We start from the raw sequence: 27301 nt of genomic DNA, 5'->3' as shown, positions 1-27301 counted from the left end.
AGTGTCACATATAAGCATCTACGAACCGCCGTATATAGTCTAGGACTCAAAGACGTCTTCACTTTAAATAAATTTTAATTCCTCTTCTTCTTCTCCGTTCCAGCGACAAGATGGTGACCGAGAGCGGACACGTTTTGGTCAAAATCAAAGGGGACGAACTTGCCCGTCTGGAAAAGAACTTCAAAGGCTCCTATAACGGAAAATACAACGGTCTAGTCAGAGTGACGCCAGGGGACTGGCTGTACCCTGGGGCCTTCAAATACTATACCAGTAAATTGTACAACTTCAAGGTAATACGACTTCGCTGTAACTGTGCTTATTATTATTATTATTATTATTATTTTTTTTTTTTTTTTTTTTTTGCAAGATAGATATATGATTATGATCTCTGAGTATGCTATCGTAACCTGTACATTGTAAAGGGTAGTACGACTTCGTTGTAACTGTAGTAGTCGTAGCCTGTGTTTGCTTTTTTAATTTTTTTTTTCTAATTGCAAGATAGATATACGATTATGATCTCTGAGTATGCTATCGTAACCTGTAGTACAGGCTGATTTTAGCGCAGGGTGGTTATAATATCGTACTATGCGCTGGATGGTCAAATGTATTGCTATAAACTCTGGGTACAGATGCTATCGTAACCTGTACTACAGGCTTTTTTTAATGCAGAACGGTTATAGATATCGTACTGTGAACCTTGATTATAGATGCTATCCTAACCTGTAAAGACACACACACACACACACACACACACACACACACACATATATATATTATATATATATTATATATATATATCTACACACACATACACACACACACACACACACACACACACATATATATATATATATATATATATATATATATATATATATATATATATATATATGAAAGATGATTGAAATATAGCTATAAACCTCGAGTATAGATGCTAATCGTAACTTACAAAGTCTATTTTTATTGCAGGATAGTTAAATATATCACCATGAAACCTTGAATATAGACGATATCGTAACCTGTAAATACTGTTTTTAGGGGGATAGCTATGCCTGAATATTGTTAATCTTTATTCTGGAGGTAATTTTATCTACCAAATGAAAAAATAACCAAGCGTAGCTTAGCTAATGTAAAATATGTATATCTAATGTGTAAAGACATTAACGATAGTACCATAACACATGCGCAGACTTTTTTATACTTTGTTTTGACGCAGGATATTAAAAAAATGATTCAATATAATACTGAAAGCCTTTAGCACAGAGACAGTTTTAGCAAGCCTCAGCCTAGCTAGACTAATATGAAGATCTATCTTTCTCAAAATGACAACACTGCCGTTTCTGCCAACAGTGGAAAACCACAGACGTGCTGGTGGCAGGTTTCTTGAAGTGTGGCACCACCTGGTTGCAAGAGATCGTCTGGACCATGAGAAACAACCCGAACTTGGACAACGAAGATGCCAACACGCCTATTTTGTCCAGAGTTCCCATCATAGAGTAAGTAAATTCATTTAATATTATGAGTTCTATTTTGTCATTGATTCTACCTAGGATGTATTTATGCTGTCAAAGTATTAAGACCACAAATACCAGGTTACTCTAAGAATTCCTCATATCTTTGAAAGAACACTTAAACCTATTGGAATCATGTCATAAATTACTACCCTACCCTTGCCAGGAATCGAACCTGTGCTTTACGGGTCGTGATGCATCTGTATAAAGTCTACCGTTATCTAATCCTTCGGGCCAGCCCTAGGAGAGCTGTTAATCAGCTCAGTGGTCTGGTAAAACTAAGATATACTTAAACCTATATTGTACAACCCCATAACAGATCTACTACTATAGTAGATTCACATCAACCGTGCATTTGATGCCTAGGCCAGTCCCTTACGACGCTCCTGATTGGCTGTTGATAAGCCAATCACAGGGCTGGAAACTCTCAGTCTCTCGAAAGAGTTTCCAGCCCTGTGACTGGCTTATCAACAACCAATCAGGGGCGTCGTAAGAGACTGGCCTAGACATCAAATGCACGATTAGTACGAATCTACGATAGTAATTCATGTCCGAATTTCTCTCCTCTATACAGCCTAGACATGTACATAGACCCCAAGGCGTACCTATTCCTGGTGCCAGGGAACCCACTGAAGAAGATCGTGAAGGAATTCAGGAAAAAGGTCCCCCACGGGAAGCCGGCCAAAGGAGTCTACCTTCAAACTGGGGACGCCCTGCCTGACCCGAGGACCCTCAAGTCCCACTTCCCGTTTTCTATGCTGAATCCTTCTCTGCTTGAACACTCGAAGGTAGGTTGATAGATTCTGTGATTTCTCTAAATATCTGTTGTGGAATGTGGTCTATCCGGGGTGGAATTCTTTATGGATTCTTTATTATCGTTGTAGGGCAGACCTGGAGCTTGGGAATAATTCCTATGTACGGTTTATTTGCTTGTGATTTCACAAACACACACACAAGCAGGCATAAAGAGAGGGTATTAATTCTTATGCAAATTCTCCACATACCCTCTGTGAAATAGGGTCCCACTAGGCCTGAATTCCTCTTTATTATCTTAGCAATAGACCCCAAACATAGTTGGAATACCTGCTTTCTGTTTTTTCTTTTGTACTCCACAAGCAAAATCACACACACAGAGACACAGACACACACACACACACACACACACACACACACGCATAGAAAGTGTTCCTTTTTCTGTAATTTCTAGACAAAATTATCGTAAAATATGGTCCCTTACACACACTCACATAGAAAGTGTTCCTTTTTCTATAATTTCTCGACAAAATTGTTGCAAAATATGGTCCTGCACACACACACACACACACACATAGAAAGTGTTCCTTTTTCTGTAATTTCTCGACAACATTGTTGCAAAATATGGTCCTGCACACACACACACACACACAAACACACACGGATAGAGCATCTATCCACCAGTTTCACTCATGTGAAAGCGAATATCTTCACCACTTGGAGCGGACGTGAAGCCATTAGTTTTACATTCTTCAATGTCCTCTGGCTATTTCTTGTAATCTCAGGGCTACTGTGGTTCTGTGGTTCTGTTTTTTTTATTTTTTTCTGCTAAATTACAAAGCAAAATATTCTGGAGAAAGCAGGTTTTAAGTTTAAAAAGCTGATGATTTGTGATTTTAGATTATTTTAGGTTTAAAGGAACTATATTTTCACGTTATATTCCTTCGTTAAAGAATATTTGCTCAAAGAATGAGGCTAAGATAGGTGTCATACACCCCAAAAACAAACAGAACTTAGTCATGCTGGGAGACAATACTAAATATTTCTCTAGAAAAACTGTGCTAATAATTCTTCAAAAGTAATGACTCTCAGTAACTCATCCCGATCTTGGGGGTAAAAAAAAATGCATTTTTTTATTTTTTATCTATATAAACCTGAGAATTTTGTAACCAAGATACTTATAAATAAATGCCAAGATTAATAAGATAATGTTGCCTTTCAGCTGTATAAGAAAACTATTGAGATGGCTCTGTCTGTCCCCCCTCAGATCTTAAAAATTAGTGAGGCTAGAGGGCTGCAAATTGGTATGTCGATCATCCACCCTCCTACCATCAAACATACCAAATTCCAGCCCTCTAGCCTCACTAGTTTTTATTTCATTTAAGGTTAAATTCAGCCATGGTCATGCGTCTGGCACCAGCTGTTGTTGCCAACAACACAGGCACATGTTATACTTGTTTTTAATGGTTTCTCATTTCCCTCTCTGTGCATTTCCAGGTGGTGTACATAGCCAGAAACCCTAGGGACATGATCATCTCACTACACCACATGTACAGACTGTTCGAATTCGCCAGCTACACGGGATCCCTGGAACAATTCGTGGACCATTTCACCAACGACGAAGGTAAAAAAAAAAAAGAAAGAAAGGGAACTTTTTACACTCATCAGATGATACTTATAAAATGATGAGCTGTTATTTTTTTTCTTCTGAATTTAACATATCTGCATGGAAGTGTTGTTTTACACTCTTCAACCAATTTAAAATTTGATTATCTTTTGTTTAATTCTTAATTCATTTGTTCTTGTACACACTTCAACCAATTTAACTTTTGATATTCTTTTATTTAATTCTTAATTCATTTGTTCTTTTACACTCTTCCAACAATTTAAAAGTTTATTATCTTTTGCTTAATTCTCAATTCATTTGTTCTTTTACACTTTAAGCAATTTAAAATTTGATGATCTTTTATTTAATTCTTAATTCATTTGTTCTTTTACTCTCTTCCAACTATTCAAAGTGTTATTATCTTTTATTTAACCTTAAATTTAAATGTTCTTTTACAGTCTTCAACCAATTTAAAATTTGATTATCTTTTGTTTAATTCTTTTTTCATTTGTTCTTTTACATAATTCCAACAACTATGTTATTATTTTTTATTTAAATTTTAATTTAAATGTCCTTTTACGCTCTTCTCTTTATACCCATCGAACAATGTACAGTCTTATCTTTTATTTAATTCCGAATTCAAAAGACAATCAAAAAAAATTCCGCGACCTTTGGCCTATTCATTTAATCTGGACGTTCGTCCCTTCCATTTGGGCACACCCTTAGTGGTCCACGGGCCCTTCTGGCGCCACGTGAAGGAGGCCTGGCAGATGAGGCACCACCCGAACCTCCACTTCGTCTTCTATGAGGACCTCAGGAGTAACACCAAGTTCGAACTCAAGAGACTCAACGACTTCCTTGGCACCAACCTTACGCCGCTCCAGCTCGAGAACGTAAGTCAGGCTTGAGTTAGACTTGAGACGAGCTTGAGTCCGGGTTGTGGAGTTAAGGTTGGAATCAGGCTTGTGGCGTTAGGCTGGAGTTAGACTTTTGGAATTTGGCTGAAGTCAGGCTTGAGTGAGACTTGAGACGGACTTGAGTCCGGCTTGTGGAGTTAAGGTTGGAATCAGGCTTGTGGTGTTAGGTTGTAGTTAGGCTTGTGGAGTCAGGGTTGTGGTGTTAGGCTTGAGTTAGACTTGAGACAGGCTTGAGCCAGGCTTGTTGAGTCAGGCTTGAGTTAGACTTGAGTCAGGCTTGTAGTGTTAGACTGGAGTCAGGCTGCTTGTGGAGTCAGGCTTGAGTTAGGCTAGAATCAGGGACTTGAGTCAGGCTGAAGTCAGGCTTGAATTATACTTGATTCAGGCTTGTGGAGTAACGTTGATATACACGCTCTAGTTTATGTGTATTTCTTAGAAATATACATACAGAAAAAAAAATGAGTAGGTCTAATTCAAACAGACCAAGTACTGTTTTGCTCTAAAAATATGTATAAATATGTCACAATACATTTACTTTCCGTTGCGCGATTATCCTTTATAAATAGACATAAATATACTTAAAGATACGTGCTAGTTGATGAGCATTTCTTAGGAATATACATAGATAAAAGGTAGGTCTAATTCAAACACACACGCCAAGCATTGGAACCCGTTAATATTGCACAACGTAAATATTGTACGTTTATGTATATTCGTCAGAAATATACTTAAATATACGTTAATAAAAACGATAAGAATAGGTTTAATCTAAAGACGCATAAAACTATAGCAATCTACCGCGGTTTCGTTTTTACGACTTTAGACCGATAAGCTATAATCTCTCGATGCAGCCATAAAGTAAATTCGTAAATTTGTTTGTTCGTCTCTTACAGTTATTTTCAAAGATTTTGTAATGGGAAAGTCTCTGTAATTATTTATATTTATATTATTATTATTATTATTATTATTATTATTATTATTTTTTTTTTTTTTTTTTTTTTTTTTTTTTTTTTTTTTTTTTTGTTTTTTTTTTTTTTTTTTTTTTTTTTTTTTTTTTTTTTTTTTTTTGCTTTATCACAGTCCTCCAATTCGACTGGGTGGTATTTATAGTGTGGGGTTCCGGGTTGCATCCTGCCTCCTTAGGAGTCCATCACTCTTCTTACTATGTGTGCCGTTTCTAGGATCACTCTTCTGCATGAGGCCGGAGCTACTTCAGCCTCTAGTTTTTCTAGATTCCTTTTCAGGGATCTTGGGATCGTGCCTAGTGCTCCTATGATTATGGGTACGATTTCCACTGGCATATCCCATATCCTTCTTATTTCTATTTTCAGATCTTGATACTTATCCAATTTTTCCCTCTCTTTCTCTTCAACTCTGGTGTCCCATGGTATTGCGACATCAATGAGTGATACTTTCTTCTTGACTTTGTCAATCAACGTCACGTCTGGTCTGTTTGCACGTATCACCCTATCCGTTTCTGATACCATAGTCCCAGAGGATCTTTGCCTGATCGTTTTCTATCACTCCTTCAGGTTGGTGCTCGTACCACTTATTACTGCAAGGTAGGTGATGTTTCTTGCACAGGCTCCAGTGGAGGGCTTTTGCTACTGAATCATGCCTCTTTTTGTACTGGTTCTGTGCAAGTGATTATTATTATTATTATATTATTATTATTATTATTATTATTATTATTATTATTATTGAACTCCATTCAGCTGTTGGTTTCTTATAGCACTATCATTATTAAACCTGTTTTTTTTCTCGATGACCTTACTATTTAAAAGGATTATTATTCGCCATAATAATCTGACCATCTGACCCCCCAAAAATCGATGACCTTGACCTAGTTTTCAAGGTCGAGATACTAAAAATCGAAAGACCAACCCTATAGGCCCATGTCTTACTAATCGTTTCTGTTTTATCCCGCCAAAGTTATAGCAAATCTTATATAGACTCTATTAATCAAAGAATCTAATATATACCTCTCTCTCTCTCTCTCTCTCTCTCTCTCTCTCTCCACAGGTGGAGCACTACACGAGCTTTGAGGAGATGAAAAAGAGAGACAACTTCACCAACACGAACAGGGCCGACAATCCTAACGTGAACCAGAAGGTGGCTAAGACAGACGGTGGATTCTTCAGAAAAGGTCAGTTTATTATAGTATTATAGTTTATTTTATGCGTCATACATCCCGTCATACATCCGTCATACATCGCATGAATCCGTTACACTTCTTTTTATGTATTCATTCAAAATTCGTATGGGCAAGTTGCCATGAGTTGCCAGAGGTAATTAGTACGAGAGAAAACTTATTTTTTACATTTATCTTTAATGTGAGATAACCAAGGAAGTTGAGACTCTCTCTCTCTCTCTCTCTTCTTTAATCCACGGCTTGATGTGAGATCATCTTGTGATTGCACGGTAACCAAAAATGAATTTGGGAAAAGTAGGAATTACAGATGAATTTCTCTAAAAGTTCCTTGCGGTTTTAAAGACCTAAATTTAAAAGTAATTTGTCAAAATACATTTTAAATATCTATTCAAATTAATTCCATCCTTTCTTGACGAAATTCTACTTTGAAAACTGTCAACTCTTTTGAACACTAGACCTATACTCTGTTTTTTTTCATCTGTCCATCCGCCTGTGGTGTTTTTGTATGGTAACACTGCGTCCTGGGCTTTAGATAGTTACATTAGCTTACATTCAACGATTATAATAATATCCTATTTCGAATATGAACGGTGTAATTCGCATATAGTAAATTATTAAAACACTTTTCAGTTGTAAATGTACACCCAGATATCCCTTTATTTACCTAAAACTTACACACAGCGTAACTATTAAAAGCCCGGGACGCAGTGTTACCATACAAAAACACACAGGAGGCGGATGGACAGATGAAAAAAAAAAACAGAGTATAGTCAATCCTTTAGCCATTTACGTATCCTTACAAAGCTTTGGTGTAGCTAATTCCTTGATGTTTAGTTGACGCACAAATCATAAAACTCTTCTTCTGGATTTCCAGGACAAGTCGGAAACTGGAAGGAGAAGCTGACGCCTGAAATGATCGAGAAAATCGACCAGTACACCAAGAAACACCTGAGCGAGATACCCTTCCGGTACTCTGCGCCGTCTACGAAAATCGACTCCTGATGACAGCAGGGTCTTGAATCTGCCTCATTTCGTGATCTATCCTATTGTATTTTACGTCCTTTTACAGTTTTTCGTAATGATATGAGTGTCTGTACTGTTGACTGATAGGATACCAGCCTTAAACAAAGCCTTTAATCGTTCGTTTTACGTCTAGTACTCTGTAATAATCGTACCGCGGTCATTTCTGCAACAAGCTGGTGTTTATAGGCCTAACACCAAGGCGAAACAAGTCCCATAAGTGTCATAGATGGTTGATTGATAAAATACCAGCCTTAAACAAAGGCTTTATCCGTTCGTTTACGTCCAGTATACCCTGTAATAATTAGTCTAATGTCATTCTGCAACAAGCTGGTATTTATAGGCCTAACACCAAGGCGAAACAAGTCCTATACGTGTCATCGATGGTTGATTTGATAGGACCCTAGCCTTAAAACAAAGCTTTTTAACCTCTAGTTTCCATCCATTAATTTGTAACAATTGTACTACCCTCAGTCTGTGAAATGCTGGTGATTATAAGCCTATAGCACATAGGCGGCGCAAATCTATAGACTATATGACAATTTTCTGTAAATTTACTTAAGCAGTCTTGTAAGAATACCTGTATGAATCATAGTCAGTAAGAACAATTTTCTAGTGAAATTTATAACTCGTGACGTGTGCATTATTTATCACATTTTAGAATTTATAAAAAAAAAAAATGTAAGCATGAACGGTGTATGTAGTTAGTCTAAAAAATTGTTCTGTAAATACCACTAGGATTAGGACGACAAGCGTGCCATGTAAATAGTTTTTGTTGTTGTTGATGAGATAATGACACAGGGAACAATATATTTAAATATAATATAACTGATGTATTTATTCAACCTTTTGACCTTGTATTATGCGTACAAAAAGATTTTTTTTTTTTTGCCTCATACGAAGTTACAGAACAGCCCTACTTTGTATTACAATTATAAATTCAGAGTTGTAATTGTATGACGTAGATTTTAAAGTTATTATTAAAACCAGTCAGCTATAGGACTTATACAATATCTAGCTGACTGGTTAATCAACTCATATATATTCTACTATGACAATTCTAGGTAACAAACCTGGTAGTTGTGACGCCAGATAACTTACAATCAATCAATCTAGGTCACAAAGAACTACCTAGAACCTGTTTTCAATATAATTTCGCAATTTTCGTTTACCTTATAATATGACGAGTTTCATATTGGGTAAGTTTATAAAAAGGAGGCATTGAATCATATGTGGAAAAGATAAAAAAAGAATGAAAGAGCTTATTGAATAAAAAAAAATACCTCGTACGACTAAGAGTAAGAGAGCCGTTGTACAGGTAATGCCTTCTCGTCCTCTACCCTCCACCATGACTCCCACTCGACAACGACTAGGCCAACTCCAATAAGTTTCCATTAAAATCTTAAATGTTTATTTTAACTATATTGTGTGCTATTTTTGAGCTTATATCAGTTATCTACAGTGAAACAATGTTGTTCTTACAGGCTAAAGTCACATGACTTGATCAGGCCAGCTTTCATGTTGGTCCTGTTATTTGAGTTATTTTGCTGCGTAATTAACAGTTCTCCTACATTGCACTGAATATAATTCCTCTCCAGTTACGTTAGAGGTTCATTAATACGTTGCTTAAAAAAGTATATAAACCTATCCAGCCGAAAAAAAGTGTCTAAAAGGCCTTAGGCTTCAGTGCCTTCCTGTGATAGGCCTCCTTTGTACCAGTAGACTGTTTCGAGGTGGAATGAGGTCAATTAGACCCCATAAATTTTATGGTCAATAGGTAGGCTTCGTCAATACAAGCTACAGGTGCTAGCCTACGTAGGTAGGTAGCCTATAGCCTGTGGTGTCATTCATCTTCATCAGTAGCCTACTATTCGTCAAGTTTCTCTTATTACCTGGAAATTAGAATACAAATGCCAATGGGACAGGTAACCCAGTGCCCATATACCCACCTCTGGCAGAGATAAAATAGACATTAAGGGTTACATACCTAGGTGCAGGTCACAAAGGAAGGATGGAAAGTTATACCATAGGAACAGCTAAGGTAAGTTAAGGGTTGGGTAAGAAGACTACTATGAGATTCAGGGCCTCTGTAACACGGTTTTTTCGCAATAACTTTTTATCTATGCATTTCATAAATATAATGCTTATTCAGAATACATATTATATCAACCACATAAATTTTGAGTGTATTCTGCACTACGTAGGTTGAATAAATTTGGTACTTATAATGTAAAAGTGACCTTTTTTGAAGACGGGCCAACTTACTCAGAGAAAAGGTTTCGAACGCACTCGTTACGTAACTTATGACATCATTTCTTCCCTCTTTCTCGATGGATGATTGGCTATACGTAACGAAGGCTAAACCTCTGGCAAACAAATGGACATACAAATTTGTAAATACAAGCAAAGCAATACACCTTTATGAACTCTGGAACCTCCCCACTGATAATTGTCATAATGAACAAACCAACAAAATATGTTAATAAATACAAAAACACTTCGATTATTAGTCTAACTCCCAAAATAAGTTTCCAAAGAAATTACAGTCTACTTTATAGGTCACAATCAGATTGACAAGATGTAGGGATTAGTTGGTAATTACCAAAAACATAGTAGACAAGCTTGATTTGATAACTGCTATATCCAATGTCAAGCAATTTTTATTTATTGGCTATCTACCTATTTACTGAAAAAAAAAATAGCCGGTACCGTATATTGGCTTTAAACCTTCACCAATAATTATCGTCAGAATGGTGACTTCATGAGGCTCCACCCACTTTCGCCTCGTTATAATTCAGGATAACACTGAAGGCTACCGTGGGCATCGTTGGATTAGAAAATTTAACTTCTCGCTATAAAAACTCATTTCTCGAGTAGTTGTAAGAAGTGCTAAATGATCCTCAAGGATCCCAGCAGTTGGTCTAAACGTTTAATTCATGTATATTACTGCTATACTGTTGCGGCACTACTGCTACAGTAGTATTACTACGCTAGCACTGATACCCAACCCACATCTATGTATCGTTCCGCCATTCATAAATTTAGTCTTTGGGTTTCAGAGCCGATAGCATTTCTGTCTGGTGGATGGGCGGGGCAACATTTAGTCAAACGGTATTTGTTTACCTTGCTTACGTAATGAATGTTTTTCGACTCTTGGCTCGTAATCATTGGCCATGGCGTCGGCTATCATTTTTACTCTATAAAAATTAAAACTATCGGGTTTAGGTTATTGATAATGCTGACAAAATTTGTGTGTGGTTGTAAAATATACATATGTCAACTTTCAGCTACATCCGATGCTTTGACAAGAAGCAAAGTCAAAAAAACCGTGTTACAGAGACCCTGAATCTCATAGTAGGTGAAGGTTTTCAGTGAAACAAGTTTAGCAGAGGTGAAGAAGCCTCAGGAGACAGTCGTAGAGTCTTGGCTAGTAGTGTTGGTAAAGAGGGAAAGGTGTTATATATCTTACATGAATAAGTTTTGCCCAAAGCATGATCACTGAGGCTGGATGTAACTGTAACGCAAGCTTATTAGGAGCAATAATTCAGTATGAATTTAAATACTTCATCTTTAGCTGTTGGCGTATGGCTTCAAGCACTGTAGTTTAGCTTTGACTGAAGTACAAATAAAAAGTATGAAATGGGGCATTCAAACTCATCTTGTTATTAGTGCTTGGTCATTTTGTAGCACCAAATCACAATTGCTGAGATTCATAGTAAAGGATAGCCTAGTTAGCAATTCTGTTTAAATATTTCTTAAACTGTGGACAAGGTCATCTCAACTTAGGTAAATATGATTGAAACTGAATGAAGGTATGTCTTTCAAAAGGTGGTACCAGTTTGCGGCTCAAATGCCTTCTCGTCTTAGGCTTGGCATTTCATTCGTGTATTTGAAATAAAAGAAGGCATAAATACTACGATGACCATGTTTAGAAGTCTGTGTGAGAAGCCTTCAAAGTTTATAACATCGTCAGGAATTAGATAGATATGAGTGTGTGTTAATCGTGGATTAATTTATATGAAAATCTCTGGCTTAGAATTAACAGAGACAAAACCTCAGTATTTGACAAGCCTGTAATAATTAATGTTTAAAATTGTGGCCAGTGGTATCACCTAATACCTTAGCAAAATGTATGCTCATTGTAGAAGATGAATTTTGAAACAATGGATTTTCTTGTCATTTGATAGGGTGAGAGTACTGTCCTCATATCAAGGTTTCCTTTCTGAAAAAATTTTGTCCACTCTGGGTTTAATAGAAGCTATGGTGAAGCTAGTTTGCCATTTCTTGAACAGCTACAGAAATCTGTAATATCAATTTGAAATGTTTTGTTAGTTCATGATGGATAATTGATTTCAGGTGTTCACAGGTATCCTCTGAAAGTGTTGTATTGGTTGATCAAAATTTTATTGGCTTTTAGAACTGGAATGGATGTCCTTGGCATTATGTAGTTATGTCATGGTTATGTCGTGGTAGTACTTATTTGAGATTTGATGGCTCGAGTATGTGATATCAGATTTGGGTTTATTGCTGTGTGGAAATTTAGCTGTGTAATTGGTAGTATATAGTTTTATCATTGCTCCAAAGATGTCTTAGTGAGTCTATTTGAGACTTCTGAATAATCTACAACCTGAATTTGGATGGACTTAAGACATTTATGTTGGTTAGAACTTGAATAACTATAACCTACGACCAAGTCTCGGATGGATTCAAGACATTGCTCATGATGTTAGAAATTATCTGGGATTTTATACTGATGTTCAGTTTTCCTATCAAGACCATCTTGAGTTTCATTATAAATATTGAAATTGACAATGTTTACGGACTAAAGGAAGATACGTACATACTTTAGGACGAAATGCTGTAGTACTTATCTTTTATGATGGTGATTCGTGTTCTGATCAAGTCTTGGCTCATGATGCAAAGTATTTATTGAGTAATGTTCTGCATTACTAATCTCTTTGCATTTTCATTCGTTTTTATCAATATTAACTTATTTTATTTTTTAATAAGTAAAATATCGTGTGTGGGTGTGCGTCCCTTACTTTCTCCTAATGGACACCATATTCTTTGGAAGCTTGAATTTTAAGTCAGTGGCCCCTTTGGCTTGCTTGTTCCATATGTGTAGGTTTCATCTACTGAATTATAATAATGATTAATGGAAATAACTTGTTTTTCAGCTTTGTTAATGATCAGTGTTCTTAGTTCATGATAGTAAGTTTTGGTGGACATGAAATCTTGATAATTTCTAGTTTTGGTTTTTAAAGGGTATATCAGACCAAATCTGGCGTTGTCGGTTTGGTATTGGCGTGCCAGCTCGGTAGCCATGAGTGCGATTATCGGGCATTCCAGAGAAGGGTGAGAGATGTGTATTTCTGGTGATAGAAGTTCACTCTCGTCGTGGTTCGGAAGTGACGTAGAGCCATTGGTCCCGTTGCTGAATAACCATTGGTTCCATGCAACGTAAAAACGTCATACAAACAAACAATATACTTGATCCAAGAAGTGTCCATTCATCATGTTCTAGGTTTGAACTTGGAGAAGGTTTTATTCATAACAGTAAAGCATGGAATACGAACAGAATTAGTTCGTGATAATAGTGCTAGACAATTGCAAAGTATTTCATCTGTAATAGTCTTATGTTCAAATGTTCTCTTGTTGCAGTGGATATGATATTGAGATGCTAGTTGGTGGCAGTGAGTTTGATAACACAGCAATTCTGGGTTGACGATGGATTTGGTATTCAGCAGTTTTATAAATGATAGTGGGTTTGTTGTTCAGCTGTTTGTGACAGTAGAGTCTGGTATTCAGATATCACTCGTGGACAGTGGAGCTTAATAATAATTCATAAATCAGCTGGTGACTATGGATAGGTTCAATGTGTCTTATTTTGTAACAGAAATGTTTGATGTGTTTTAGTTTGTGATATGGAGTTTGAGATTTATTTTGCGTGCTGTCCTTTTTACTAAGTTCAACTCCAGGCTGTGTTCTTGTTAATTTGGAATTTTCTTGTAGTTGCACGATGTTATAATTCAGAATCCATCGTCATTGATATAATTCAAATCCATTAAGTTCCCCTCACAGGTTTATGTCATTTGGTGTTTTAGTGTGGAAGTAATGTTTGTTATAATCATGTGGGATTCAAAGAAGTCTTAATTTTCTGCTGAGATTCAATGTAGCAAGTCTGTTATGTTAGTGTAAAGTAGTTTTGTTTCAGAAAGTCTTGTTAGTCTGTGATATTTTTACATTCATAAAGTCGTAATTCTTGCTAGTGTTTGGTGTAGCAAGTCTGTTAGAGCAAGGTAGCTTTGCTCCAGAAAGTCTTTTAGTCTGTGATATATATTTTTATTCTAGGAATCTGTTAGTTTGGTGTGCTTTTAGAGTTTGAGGGAGTTTCTTTAATTTGCATTCACGAAGTTTAAAGTGTAAACATTTTGTTATTGTAGATACTTTTACTTTTAGAAAGTCTGTTTACTTGTGGTGCTCTGACTCTTAAGAAGTATGTTTCCTAATGAGACTTGGCTTTTAGAATGTAAATTTTATATATGTTTTTATATTCAGAAAAGTTGTTGCTTTTGGTTCTGCAATGACTGTTAGTTTGTGATATGTTTTTATTTAGGGTGTTTATACAGTACCTCTACCTTCAAGAAGTCGGTTATTTTGTGATGATTCTGCATTCTGGATTACTGTTAGGTTTGATATGTAAGCTTTGCAGATGTCTGAGGTTGTGAGGTGTGTCTCAAAAATCCCTGTTATTTTATTTTTAGAAGTCTTTTTGTTATTTTTGCTAAAAAAATAATTCGTACGTACATAATTGAGTGTTTTGCCTTGAAAAGAAGAACTTGGGTCGTGATCTTTGGTTAAGACAGTCTGGTAGCTCGCGATTTTTTGGCCAGAGAGTTAGTTATTGACTGTGTTGTTATAAAGTAGTATTATTTTGTGTTTTTGCCTGAAACGTCTGTTAGGGTCTGTAAGGAAGTCTGTCAGCTTTGAATTTATAATTAGAATATCTCTCTTCTTCCCAATGAACACCTTAATATTCTTTGGAAGCTTGAATTTCAAGTCAGTGACCCCTGTGGGCATGTTCCATATGAACAGGGTTCATCTACTGAATAGTAAGAGTACGTAATTAATGGAAATAGTTTGTTATTTGTACTGAACAGCCTGTCCAATAGTCATTGGTTGAAAATATTTTATAGCTGAGGAGTTTTATGCTTTGCAAGTCTTGAGGGTTAATTGTTTTATTATTGCTGTTAATTTGTAGGTTTCATGCTTATAAAACTCCTGAGGTCGCCATAGTTTTTGCCTTTGGAAGTGTCTGATAGTTTTGCCCTGTGAGTTTGTACGTTGTCACTTGCTATTTTACCCAAACAGGGGGTATGTTTAGGAGATATATTTTGCATAATGACTGTGTTTAAGAGAAATTTTTACCTAAAACCTTGGGTTTCTTTGTTTTGATTGGAGGAAAAGTATTTTCCCCAAAGAGTATCTTAGTTTTATTTTTATGTTTATCATTAGTTCGTGAGAGTTTTCTGCCTGGAAAGTGCATATCAGTTAAGCTATTTTTTTGTCCAGAAATTGTTAGTTTGGGATAGATCTTGCCTGAAAGTATATCAGTTTTAGAGTTGGTTGCATAGAGGCAGAAGATTACATTTTTCTACCTACAATTTATTTATTTATTTATTTATTTTTATTTTTATTTATTTTTTGTTCAAGGAGGTTTTTTTTTTCCAGAAAGCAAACTTCATTTACATACAAAGTGTCTCAGTTTAGGATTTTTTCCGGAGATTAGATGCTTAGTTTACTAGAAAATGTTTATTCCTTATTTTTGCCTACCTATAAGGTGTGGCCAAGTGTAGATTTGTTTTTAACTCGGTTAGTGTCCTAATGGAGTTTTTATTTTGCCCAGGAAGATCTGTGAGATCAGGACTTTTTATTTTTTTTATAGCACTCGCTAGAATAGAGGTTTAGTATTGTCATTGAAATTCTCGATATAATGACTGAATGACTGGCTACATTGTCAAGAATTAATTCATCATCTGAAGAAATGACCCGTTACTTATTGGAATAAAGCTATCGCCCCATGATTTTGAACATTCTAAAAGCTGACTAAAAAGTTCATAAACTTATTGGAACTTAACTTGTCAAAAGTTTGTTTTTAGCATTGTAAAGTGCATACTATAATGTTCAGTGTAAAAGCAGTAAACTGTCCTCAAATTTCCTAACTAATACACGTTGGTATGCCAGTTGTAATGGTCAGTGTGAAAGGCAGTATTCACTCATTCTAGTTGGCAATACAAGGTTGAAGTTTTTAGTGTCTTGTGGTCCTTGCTCTAGTGAGGATGTGAAATAGTCTCTCTAATGTTGAGGACTTCATGTGAGCAATATGAAATTGGGATTTTCACAGATTTGTTCACCTGTTCAATATTAGACAACCTCTTTCTTTATTAGGTTATTTTTGTCGTGTGAACACATCAAAGGAATGTCCCTGTCAAGCACTGAACATTCCTCCTTAATTAACCTGGCAATGGGATGAATTTTTGTAAGGCGTATCACACAGAAACTAAACTGGAACTGGTGGTCCACGTGTAGGGTGAAGGCTGACGTTAGTCCGACCTGCTGTCCTGCTGGGGAAGGAAGAACTCTGGGCAGGAGGATAGTAGCTTTGCACGTCTCCGACCATTTACCCGACTCAATCACTTACATTGAATGGTGTCCTTTGGCCAAAAAGACGAATTGGTGTTCTTTTGGGAGGGGGTTGCCTCAAGGCACACTTCTTACACCCGAAGGGGTTTGGGTCCTTTGTCTGCTTTTGTAGGGACTGTATGTGTCTTGGTGTATTTAATTGCTTTTGTTATAACAAAGACCAGAGGATGACTTGTGATTTGAATTATTTTAAAGTTTATAATTATAGTTTTCTTTGGTTTACTTCTGAAATGCATGTAAATATGTTGTTTAAAAAGATATCTAAGAATTTAAATAAAAATTCAATTTTTTTTTCAAATCTTGTAGACACATTTATGTAAACTGCTGTCAATGAAAATAGCACCAAATTAATCATATGACTTGAAAGTTACAGAAATTTAGTACTGAACAAATAAATATTTTGGTCCATGAATTAATAGGCTAAGCCTCAGAATGTAGCAAAAACGATATTTTCATATAATGGAGAATTTTAAGCCAATCTTATAGAGCATTTCTGCGTAAGTGTTAACAGGAGGCCATTTTCTAAAATTTTGGGGATTGCCGTCAAATTTAATAATTAACCAGTGCTGGTGACAAAACTGAAGTCTCATTTTTGTAACACTTATGACTATGAAATTACTCGATTTTGTCCACCAGTATTGATATATTTGGTGTCAGATTTGACGGCAAATGTTAGATGCCAGTGAACGGGCTGTGTAAAGCTCCCTAAATATACTAAGTTATTGTTTTTAGTCAATTCCACAATGAAAATCAATTTTCTATATGAATATATTTCCAGATATGGGTAATATGACTATACCTACCAATATTTATGGATAAATTACCTTTTACGGCTCTAAATCAAGAATTCTGTCGGGTATAAAGTCAATGGCTGATGAGCTCGAGCTATATTTATCATAATCAATGTCTCTCGTTTACTGTTTCGCAGTTTTCTATGAAAGTTTGAAAAGAAAAACTCATTTTCTATCGATAGGCGCTGAGGAATACTCCTGCAGTTTCGAAACCTCGACGAAAACTGGAAGCAGAATGCGAAAATATATGTTTATGTTCCGTATAGTTTCTCACACGTTATTCATAGAAAATTGGACTGGAATTTTTTGGGGGTTATTGTGCTTCCTGGACGAAATTAAGTTTGTAAAACCCTACGGGAATATCACGCCATATTTCGTTAGACGCTATACATCAGCCAAAGCATTTGCTTTGGTAATGGAATCACAGCCATAAGAGTGAACTAGACTTAAGCTTGTCTCAGTTGTAATCGTTACCACCCATCTTGGACTCCCTGCACATACCAGTTCTCTTTGACGTTTGAAAGGATCTAACACCCTTCAGCAGTTAGAGAAAATGGGAAAGTCTTGGAGAAAGCACTGGTGAAGTAAGATTGGCTTTCCCCACCTCAGCAATCATCCGTCAGCTTAGAAAACGGCCCTCTGGGTCGGCTTTAAAGCTGAGAACTGATTGGTTATACCTCCTACGGTGGGCAGATCCTTCCTCCGGGTCATTGCAGTGCTGGCTCCAAGTGGGCACCAAAAAAAATATATTGAATTGTCACGAGTAAATCTTTTATATTTTTATGGATTTTAATAAAAAGCGTCCTGATATTTGGTAGTTTTTATTTCCACACTATCGTACACTAATTTGCTCATACAAGATTAACCAGACTAATTTTTGTGTTCTTGTCGTTGTAAAATGTCATAACCAGTGACGTCATATTTGTAGTGCTGCTGACAAAGTGTGCTCGAGTCATAACTAGTGACATTATATCCCATCTGTCAACAGGAAGAGTTATATAGTTATTACTTCGAATGAAGCTGGCAGTTTTGGTAAATCGTAACTAGACTGTCTTTTATACACCAGTTTATCTTTATTGGGTCTCCCCTACTGTACCCAACTTTTGCCTCGACTTATCAGAATTCTTAAGGCTGGGATAAATAACTTATACCCTTGATATTTTATTACATATAACACGTACCTTTGTATTTTAGAATTTAGGCCAGGAACAAGCTGTGGTACTGCATTATACCAAACTTTAGCCTTGAATTGGTTACTCAAAAATCTTAAGGTTGGGATATGAAATTTATAACTTTCTGAAAATAGACAACCACTTTATATTTCTATGTACCTCTATGTTAGCTGTACCTTAAATACCGCTTTTTTAACATTTAATCATTGGTACTTTAATTTTCTTCAGTGAGAGAGAGAGAGAGAGAGCTGATTTATAGGTACGACATCGTGCATAATACTGAGAGAAAGAGAGAGAGAGAGAGAGAGGAGAGAGAGCGAGAGATGAGAGGAGAGGAGAGAGAAAGAGAGAGAGAGATTAACAATTAACAAAACGCAAACAAAATTTTATTTAAAGACTGACTCACCTTTCGATAAAACAACAAAAAGCGTAAGAATACATTTCACATAACATACAACAGTCTTTCTTCAGATTGTAATCACAAACTTGGGTAAAAATTAATAGTACATTACTTGGTTAACGTGAATGAAAGAAACACGAAGAAGGAACAAAGAATTGCACATTCGTCGTTCTGCCTTTTCCAAAAATGCTTGAAAGGGACGAATGATCACGAAAACCTTTTCAAATTCCTATTCCCTTTCTCCTTTAGCGATTCAGATAATAACAATTACATGACAATCACAATGGATAAAATAGATAATCATCATATAAAATTGACAGGAGGAAACCTAACAATTGCATAATGTATTTTGGACATTAATGCCCTTCGTATTATGTCAGAAACATATCTAAAAACTTTTATTTTTTTCATTAAAATAAAACAACAGTATGAAATGGCCTTTAGGACAATAGAGAGAGAGAGAGAGAGAGAGAGAGAATTCATTATAACAAAAATGAGCTAATATTCTCAAGGACTAAACCTGCAAAAGCACTGGCTATAGAAAGAAGCTTCCTTAGCACAAAGGCCCCATTGTAGAGAGAAAGCCAAGAGGAAATGATCTCACACAGACAAGAATAATACATAATTCAACAAAGACATATAAACACAGCGAAAAGGACAGTCAAGAAAACTAAGGTCGAGGCGCTGGGTGCTCCGATGGGTTGATACAGCCACGTTCAAGCTTCTGAAACTAACATTCTGTTGGTGTCCTAGTAATCATTAACCCTTTGGGATTACCACTGAGATTCTGATGACATCTGTCAAAAAAAAAATTTCAGGCAACTTCAACTGACTGGTCATTTTTACTTATTTTTGTTTCTTTTGTAAATGTACTGCAAAGCATCGAGCTTCAAAATGAGACTACAACTAGCATAATAGCATGAAAGATAAATTTGTAACAAGCAAAGAAATAACATTACTGCTGGCCCCCTAAGTAGTATTCACTTGCCACAGTCAGGTCATGTTTAAGGGAATTCGTCTCAGCACAAATATGTTACGCATTGCAATTTAGTCGCAACATTTTGCTATTGGTGATCGAGTCCTCAATCAGAGAATAATCTATTAACTTGGTTAAGCAAAGTAGAAAAACATTGTCCAAACTGCACTCAGAACACAAACTCAATGTGCATGAGAGATTGGAATGGAACAAATACTGACAGGGCAGATGGGACGATCCCACAAGTAGAAGAGATCATATATACCTTGTTACCGATCACTTTCTGAAGTATCTAGATTGCCCTCCCAAACAATACAAGGTATAAGTCAATATCAAAAGGTTTATAACTTGTATGGCGACACATTCAAATACAGTGGTACCTTGAGATACGAAAGGCTCAACTTAGGAAAAACTCGAGATACGAAATCCAATACGAAAAATTTAACGGCTCAAGATACGAAAAGTTTTCAAGATACGAAAGGTTTCTGTAAAGTCCGAGATTCGCCCGAACCACCGATAACAATTTTGAAACTCATGCGCCGCCAACTTAGTAGACTCACCACCATCCTCCTGCTCTCATTGGTTCCTGATGTTAGTTGCGGCCATGAGATCCCTCTCTCCTATTGGCCAGCATTCCTCCCATCATGCATCTATGTACGTGGTGGCATGCCTCGGCCACTCGGTACCAGCATCGTTATTGTACGCACGCGGTATTCGTTTCGGGATCGTCAACTGTTTCTGAATCTACTAGTCAGAGATGACATTGTGATGGTGTTTGCGTCATGTGTATTTAAAAAAAAAAAAAATTTCATTTTTTTTTCACAGAAAATGGAAAAAAGAAGAGCACCTCTTGAGTGACGACATATATATGATTGACCAAGATCTCTCTCGTGGGATAAGTGACCAAGATCTCTCACATGGGATAAGTGATCAAGGTCTCTCTCATGGGATAACTGGAAACTTTGCAACGTTGGTAGAATCTCCACTCCCTGCTGAACAGAGGGTGTTGACCAATCATTTACAACATGCATACCATTATAATCAAGGCAGTTCAGTTTAAGTTGAAGGTCAGCAGCCGAACATTCAGTACCCAAATCAGTTGCAGCGAGAGCATTTCGTTGAACAGGGTTTTGATGGACACCAGGGCCAACAGTCATGAGGTGCAACAATTAGTAGGTAATTATCAAGACGGGCAGCCGTTAATGAACACTACGCTCTGGCCTTGTGGGAGATTGCAGCTTTATATAAAGTGCAATCTTTTATATAAAAAAAAAAAAAAAAAAAAAAAAAAAAAAAAAAAAAAACGAAAAGGCTCACACAGGTCGTATGCTTGCGCAGTTCGATGACGTTTGCCCGAGTCGTTTCAGGAACATTGTGAAAAGTAGGCAAAAGCAATCTTCCTCAGATCGTTTTATATTTTAAAGGGGCCTTTAGCATTAGCAGGAGTAAGCAAAAGGAAGAACAAAGTGATAAAAAAACAGAAAGTTATAAGCAAAAAGGAAGAACCAAGTGATAAAAAACAAAGTTATAAGCAAAAAGGAAGAACCAAGTGATAAAAAACAAAGTTGAAAGTGGTGAAGTTGAAATTCTGTAAAAAAAAAAAAAAAAAAAAAAAAAAAAAAAAAAAAAAAAAAAAAAAAAAAAAAAAAAAAAAAAAAAAAAAAAAAAAAAAAAAAAAAATTACTGCGTAAAGTAAAAAAAAAAAAAAAAAAATAGAAAAAAAAATTATAGATTTTGTAGTAAGTGTTACAGTTTTGTTAATGTGTTTCGTAAATTTTAGTTTAGTTTTCCTTACATTTTTTTATGTGTTTCGTAAAGTTAAGTGTACGTATGTACCTACGTATCTGTCGTTTGTCCTCCTCCTCCTCTGCCGCCACTTTCGGAGATAGCCTCACTCGAAAGGTAAGCTTCCACATATTTCTTGTATACCATGTACACTAATACACTTTATTTACAGGTTAATTTGCATTACGTTATTAAGTTAGGTATTGAATGGTCCAATTTGTTGTAGTATTTCATTGTTTATAGGTCGATTTAGCTTTATTATGAAATTTACTGGGGTGTTTTTGGAGGGCTTGGAACGGATTAGCCATTTTACATGTAAAATGTGGTCCAAGATACGAAAACCTCATGATATGAAGGGCGCCTCGGAACGGATTAATTTCGTATCTCGAGGCACTACTGTAATCCTATGTAGATACAGTTTCACCTGTCTTACTAGTTCATCACAAGACTTAGTGACACCTTCATGAAATAAACATTGAATACTTTTTTCTAATCTATTCTCGAAATGCTTAGTTGTAATTGTCCTCTTCTCACTCTCAAATGGTAGCCTGTTTCTTGATGATACGCTTTCACACGTTGCCAACATTACCTGGAATCATAAGAGTTGAGTTTAGTATGAAAAGCAAAACCTAAATTTACAGGAAAACAGGGGTACCTTTGCCTTTAAAGATGAGGAAAACAAAGGGATTTTTGTATGACCATAGGTCTTTTTACATAATTGATTTTCAAGAAACCAATACCTCACTTCAGAGCAAAAATGTAACTAAAAACAATACTACAATTGTACCTAGTATACTTACTCTGTATAATTAGCTGTAGATGACTTGTCAATTGGCCAGATTCATGGCTAAATCCTTATACTCTGAAGGAGGTGGCATTAACTTTCAAGGCTGGATATCGTCCACAAGGAAGAAATAATTTGACACTGGTGAACTACGTATTACGCCATAGACGTTCACAATTCTGCAGAACATCACCTGAAAGGGAAAAGTGGAAACTTTTTTCACCTTGGTATGAACTGTAAACTGGAGTAACTTTTTAAAAAAGAGGATAAGGATTTTTGCCTCAGCATTTAATCAGAAACTAAATTCTAGGCAAGCAATGATTTGCTGTGGCATAGGAACTGCCAATCAGAGCAGGGCAAAGCTCAAGAAGTGGATAGCTTATAGGTTGAATAATACCCAGGGAGAACACACGACAAGTAAAAGTCTGAAAGTAACGTAGTTTAGGACTACTGGTGGAGACTGCAAAAAAAACCCCCATTGCCGTCTAAAAAATGAAAAAAAAAATTGTCACATCAAGCACAATAGAATCAGTGGCCCCCTAACTCAGGCCCAAAAAATCGAGAGGAGGTGGAGTGGGTGGGGGGTGTAGGTATGGTTTGACCATGAACTAACCAACAGACTGTCCCTAAGAGGGGATGAGGGTAAAGGCAGGAAAAACAATGTCTGGAAGTAAAAGTTAACATAATATGGAAAGAAGAGGGCCAAAAAGCAATACAAGCTCACCTGGTCAATGGAAGAATGTATATGATACCGTCATTTTACCTTTTATTTCACATGCACAGCATCTATATTAGGTATTATTTCTCACCTAACACCGCAGCTAGTAACCCTATACAAGGAATCTTCAAACCAAGGTGCAAAGGATATACTGTACTACCATCTAAAAAAATTGACAACCTTAATCATACAACTGATAATGGAACATCTAGATGACCCAATAGTCATAAACAGTGTCAATGGCACTCCTACCACTAGAACAAGTGTTGAACAAAAGATTTTTTTGGAATAGGCAAATGGAAAATGCAGTGGCCTTCACTGGTTATATATATATACAAAGAATGCTTGAATCTAAGAAGAAACCTTAGATTTACAAAACTGATACTGCACATATCACTGCATGTTTTGTGCTCATTGTACAACTGACACAGCACTGTGAATGTTTTGATGGTCGTAATACTACACAGCTACCATACAAAAATCATGGCTAGCCTATGCACTTAATACATTACTACAATACTGATAGACCAACACAAGAGTTTAACTTCTCAAATGGCTGAATGACACAGTGTTCAATACACATTGCAAAATATTACTTCAAAACAAACAGCAGCAGGAACATGCAGTGGTAATTCTAGGCAATAACTCCGCACAGACTGCAAGGAATGGTCCCGCAAACATGAAAGCCACAAGGGATTGGGCCATGCAATGTATTTTGCTGTGTTTAGTACTAGCCCTTTGAGGTCAATTACAGTCGACCCCCCCAAAAATAATGTTAAATTCTTAATAAACCCAAATACTATATGGGAAACTGTAATTTCCAAAAAATACCAGACATGTAGTTATCACCTATACATACTCTTGTTATTTTCCATCTGTCCATCCGCCTGTGGTGTTTGCGTATGGTAACACTTCGTCCCTGGGCTTTAGATAGTTACTTTCAACAGTGATAATAATATCCTATTTCAAATATTAACGGTGTAATTAGCAAACAGTAATTTATTAAAACATTTTTCAGTTGCAATTGTACACCCAGATATCCTTTTAATTACCTAAAAACTTACACATAGCGTAATTATTTAAAGCCCAGGACGCAGTGTTACCATGCAAAAACACCACAGGCGGATGGACAGTTGGAAAAAAACAGAGTATAGATCTACCAGACTTCTCCATTGCCAACCCTCTGATATTAAAAATTTCCACAAAAACGTTCATTCATTTCTCTCTTAAGCTGCTACTATTCATTTATTGAATAGTTCAAATTTCGAAACAAAATCAAAGCCATTTAGAGGTTCAGTGATGGTGAATACTCATGGGTTTTGTCCACAGTTCCTCAGTCTACGATGGTTTAGGTTTGGGTAAGATTAACTAACTCTAAGACCCAAAAATTATATTTCAATTCTGTCATACACAATAGCTGCAAATTCATTAAGCCTATTAGAACAGGTTAGCTTTTCCTTTGGAATTAGCAAACCAAAATGCTAGGTTAGGCCTATGTTCCTCATAACCTAGACAAATCACCTAGCCTACAGAAGAATAGTCTTAATTCTTACCTTTGATACCTAGCCTACAGTAGAATAGTCTTAAGTCTTACTCCGATACCTAACCTACCAAGAAGAAATAGTCTTAAGGGATATTTCTACAGAAGCAGTCCGCACGGACTGCAAGGAACGTAACCGCGGATACGACATCCACTTGGGATTGGGGCGTCCAATGTATTTCGCTGTGTTGAGTACTGGCCCCTGGGGCCTGGGGGGTTAAATACAGTCGTCCGAATATTACTTAAAATTCTTGTTCAGTAGGTAAAACTGCATAGAAAAACCGCAACTGCCATAGTCTAGGCCGCCGCGGATTAGTACCCTAGATCTACCCATAGTTTCTTTCCATTTTTTTGCGGTTTACAACGAGGTTCAAGGACGGCATGGAAACGAGAACCTAAGACAGGCTGACATCCACCAGATGACTTGAAGCAGGCTTGCCAACTGTCTTAACATTTTAATCTTTAGTTTTAATGAACGCTGATGCGTTATGTATGTGCGTGCGCGATGAAGAAAACTTATACGAGACTGAAATCTCAATAATCCACTATATATAAGCCAATAGGCATCAATCCTCGGCTCTTTGCCGCTGGTAGGCGAGAGAACGTGTTAGCCATTGTTGACCATCTACCTAACACGAACTTGTCAGAAGGGTATTTAAGACTACCTCACTGGACAAAACTCATCTGAATCGGGCCAGACAGCTATTGCTATATAAATCCTTAGTCAGAACTGTAATTCACAGTCCAGGAATCACTTTAATCCATTGCCAATCACGGTGCAGCATGCAAAATACACTCTATGAGAAAAAGCACCGCTCCCGAGGTGGAGGTCGGACCGTCGGAGACTCGGACGATCTTGTTTTGTAACTTTTGTTTCCACTTTCCCGGGTGACGTCACGCCGTGCCTCTAGCACGTCATCCATTCATTAAAAGAGACATGACTGATGTCCCATCAGACGAGAATGCATTATACTTTGGAGGGGACGTAATAAATATGTATCATTTAATTAAAATACATCCAAAGTGCTTAGAAATCTTCGCATTCTTTGGACATGCAATTCGCACGGAACAGCAGACATACCGTCCCTTTAGCACTGTCATCCACTGAAGACATGACTAAAGCACGTCAGATGTGAATGCATTATAATAGTTTGGAGGGACGTAATAAATATGTATAACTTCGTAAAATAAATCCAAAGTGCGTAGAGCAATTCGTATTATTTGGAAATGCAATTCGCACGGACTACTAGAAATTGTTTGAAAAAATGTCCTGCATACAGATTTTTTTTAGCTTATGGTTTACTTATGCGTTTAAAAAAAGGTCAGTTCAGTATCAGTTAACGTTCGTAGGGGATATAACGAATTTGTTTCATTTACTGGCTAATGAAAGGTGCATCAAGTATACTTATTCTTTGGAAAAAGCACTTATGTAATTGCCCATACCATAGATATACAGAGATCTATGGTTCATATCATCACGCCCGGCTCTTTATCCCAAATAAAGGGCGGCGGGAGCTGAGGCTTTTGTGGGGGGGAATTGAAGAATATTATAAGTCATCCAGAATCATGTTAAATGTATAATATTACTCCTGTCAAGGATCATAAGTTTTTTTTTTTTTTTTTTTTTTTATTCTACAAAGAATGTACCCAGGCGACCTTGGCCACTTAGTGCAAGCAATGAATCTTTGTATTGTGATGTAACTGTTGTATTTATTTATTCCATTATAGTAGTTAAAGAATGAAACCCTTTATCCTCAGGTGAAGCACAATCTGCAAGTATATATAAAAGAGCCACGAAACAAAGAAAAATACTTTTATTCTCTCTCTCTTAATATCTGAATGCCTTTGCAAGGACATGTGGTCTGAAAGGTAAGCACTAGACCAACAAAAGTAAACACACCTTTGATTAACCACAAAGTCATCTTCCAGGCAATCCATTTTATGTGACTGGAAATTCTTTGTACTTCTGTGACGGACGGTCAATTTGAATCACAGTAGTTTTAAAGAATGTTGTATTCCTATAAAATATGCAGCACTCTTACAGTACTGTGTAACCACTCTATATCATCAAATTGTTTTAAAACTGAAAATTTCATAGAGATGATGAAAATTTGAATTCCATTTTCAAGTGTTCAGTCATTGACTAATTAATTATGAAGTATACTACCGGGTGTTTCGAAATTAGAGGCCCCCCGCCAACCGCCCCCCCACAACTCCACAGAACAAATGGAAAGTTATGAAGTTTTCTGCTGTAGGCTATCTCCAAGTACATTACCTTAAGTTTCTATTAAGTCATTTTTCATTTTACATTTCTTGTATTTTCAGACTGAGTGACGGACTTAGATACAGCCATGGCTAACAAACTTAAAGGAGGAAGGGGGGAAATCAGATGGATTGACAGAATCCAGGCTATAACCTTCAGAGAGGCCAGGGATGCTAGCGCATCTTCATTTCACGTTCCTGGATAGCTAAA

At 36.5% G+C, this 27301-nt stretch overlaps 1 protein-coding gene across 2 annotated transcripts in view; it reads left to right on the top strand.

Moving 5' to 3' along the window:
- LOC135197241 (sulfotransferase 1A1-like) overlaps positions 1-8787 on the top strand; it is a 16499-nt gene extending 7712 nt beyond the window's left edge. For both annotated transcript variants that reach the window (XM_064224332.1, XM_064224333.1), the window contains exons 2-8: positions 104-290; positions 1351-1496; positions 2086-2299; positions 3762-3888; positions 4597-4763; positions 6810-6933; positions 7814-8787. In XM_064224332.1, the coding sequence (XP_064080402.1) occupies positions 104-290; positions 1351-1496; positions 2086-2299; positions 3762-3888; positions 4597-4763; positions 6810-6933; positions 7814-7941 (1093 nt within the window). In that variant the 3' untranslated portion in view covers positions 7942-8787. The remainder of the gene's footprint in view (positions 1-103; positions 291-1350; positions 1497-2085; positions 2300-3761; positions 3889-4596; positions 4764-6809; positions 6934-7813) is intronic.
- Positions 8788-27301: the final 18514 nt, after the last annotated feature.

Source organism: Macrobrachium nipponense, chromosome 18 (assembly GCF_015104395.2).
Source record: "Macrobrachium nipponense isolate FS-2020 chromosome 18, ASM1510439v2, whole genome shotgun sequence".
Lineage (NCBI taxonomy): Eukaryota > Metazoa > Arthropoda > Malacostraca > Decapoda > Palaemonidae > Macrobrachium > Macrobrachium nipponense.
The sequence above is the reverse complement of the archived record's forward strand: the minus strand, read 5'-3'. Positions and strand labels throughout refer to the sequence as shown.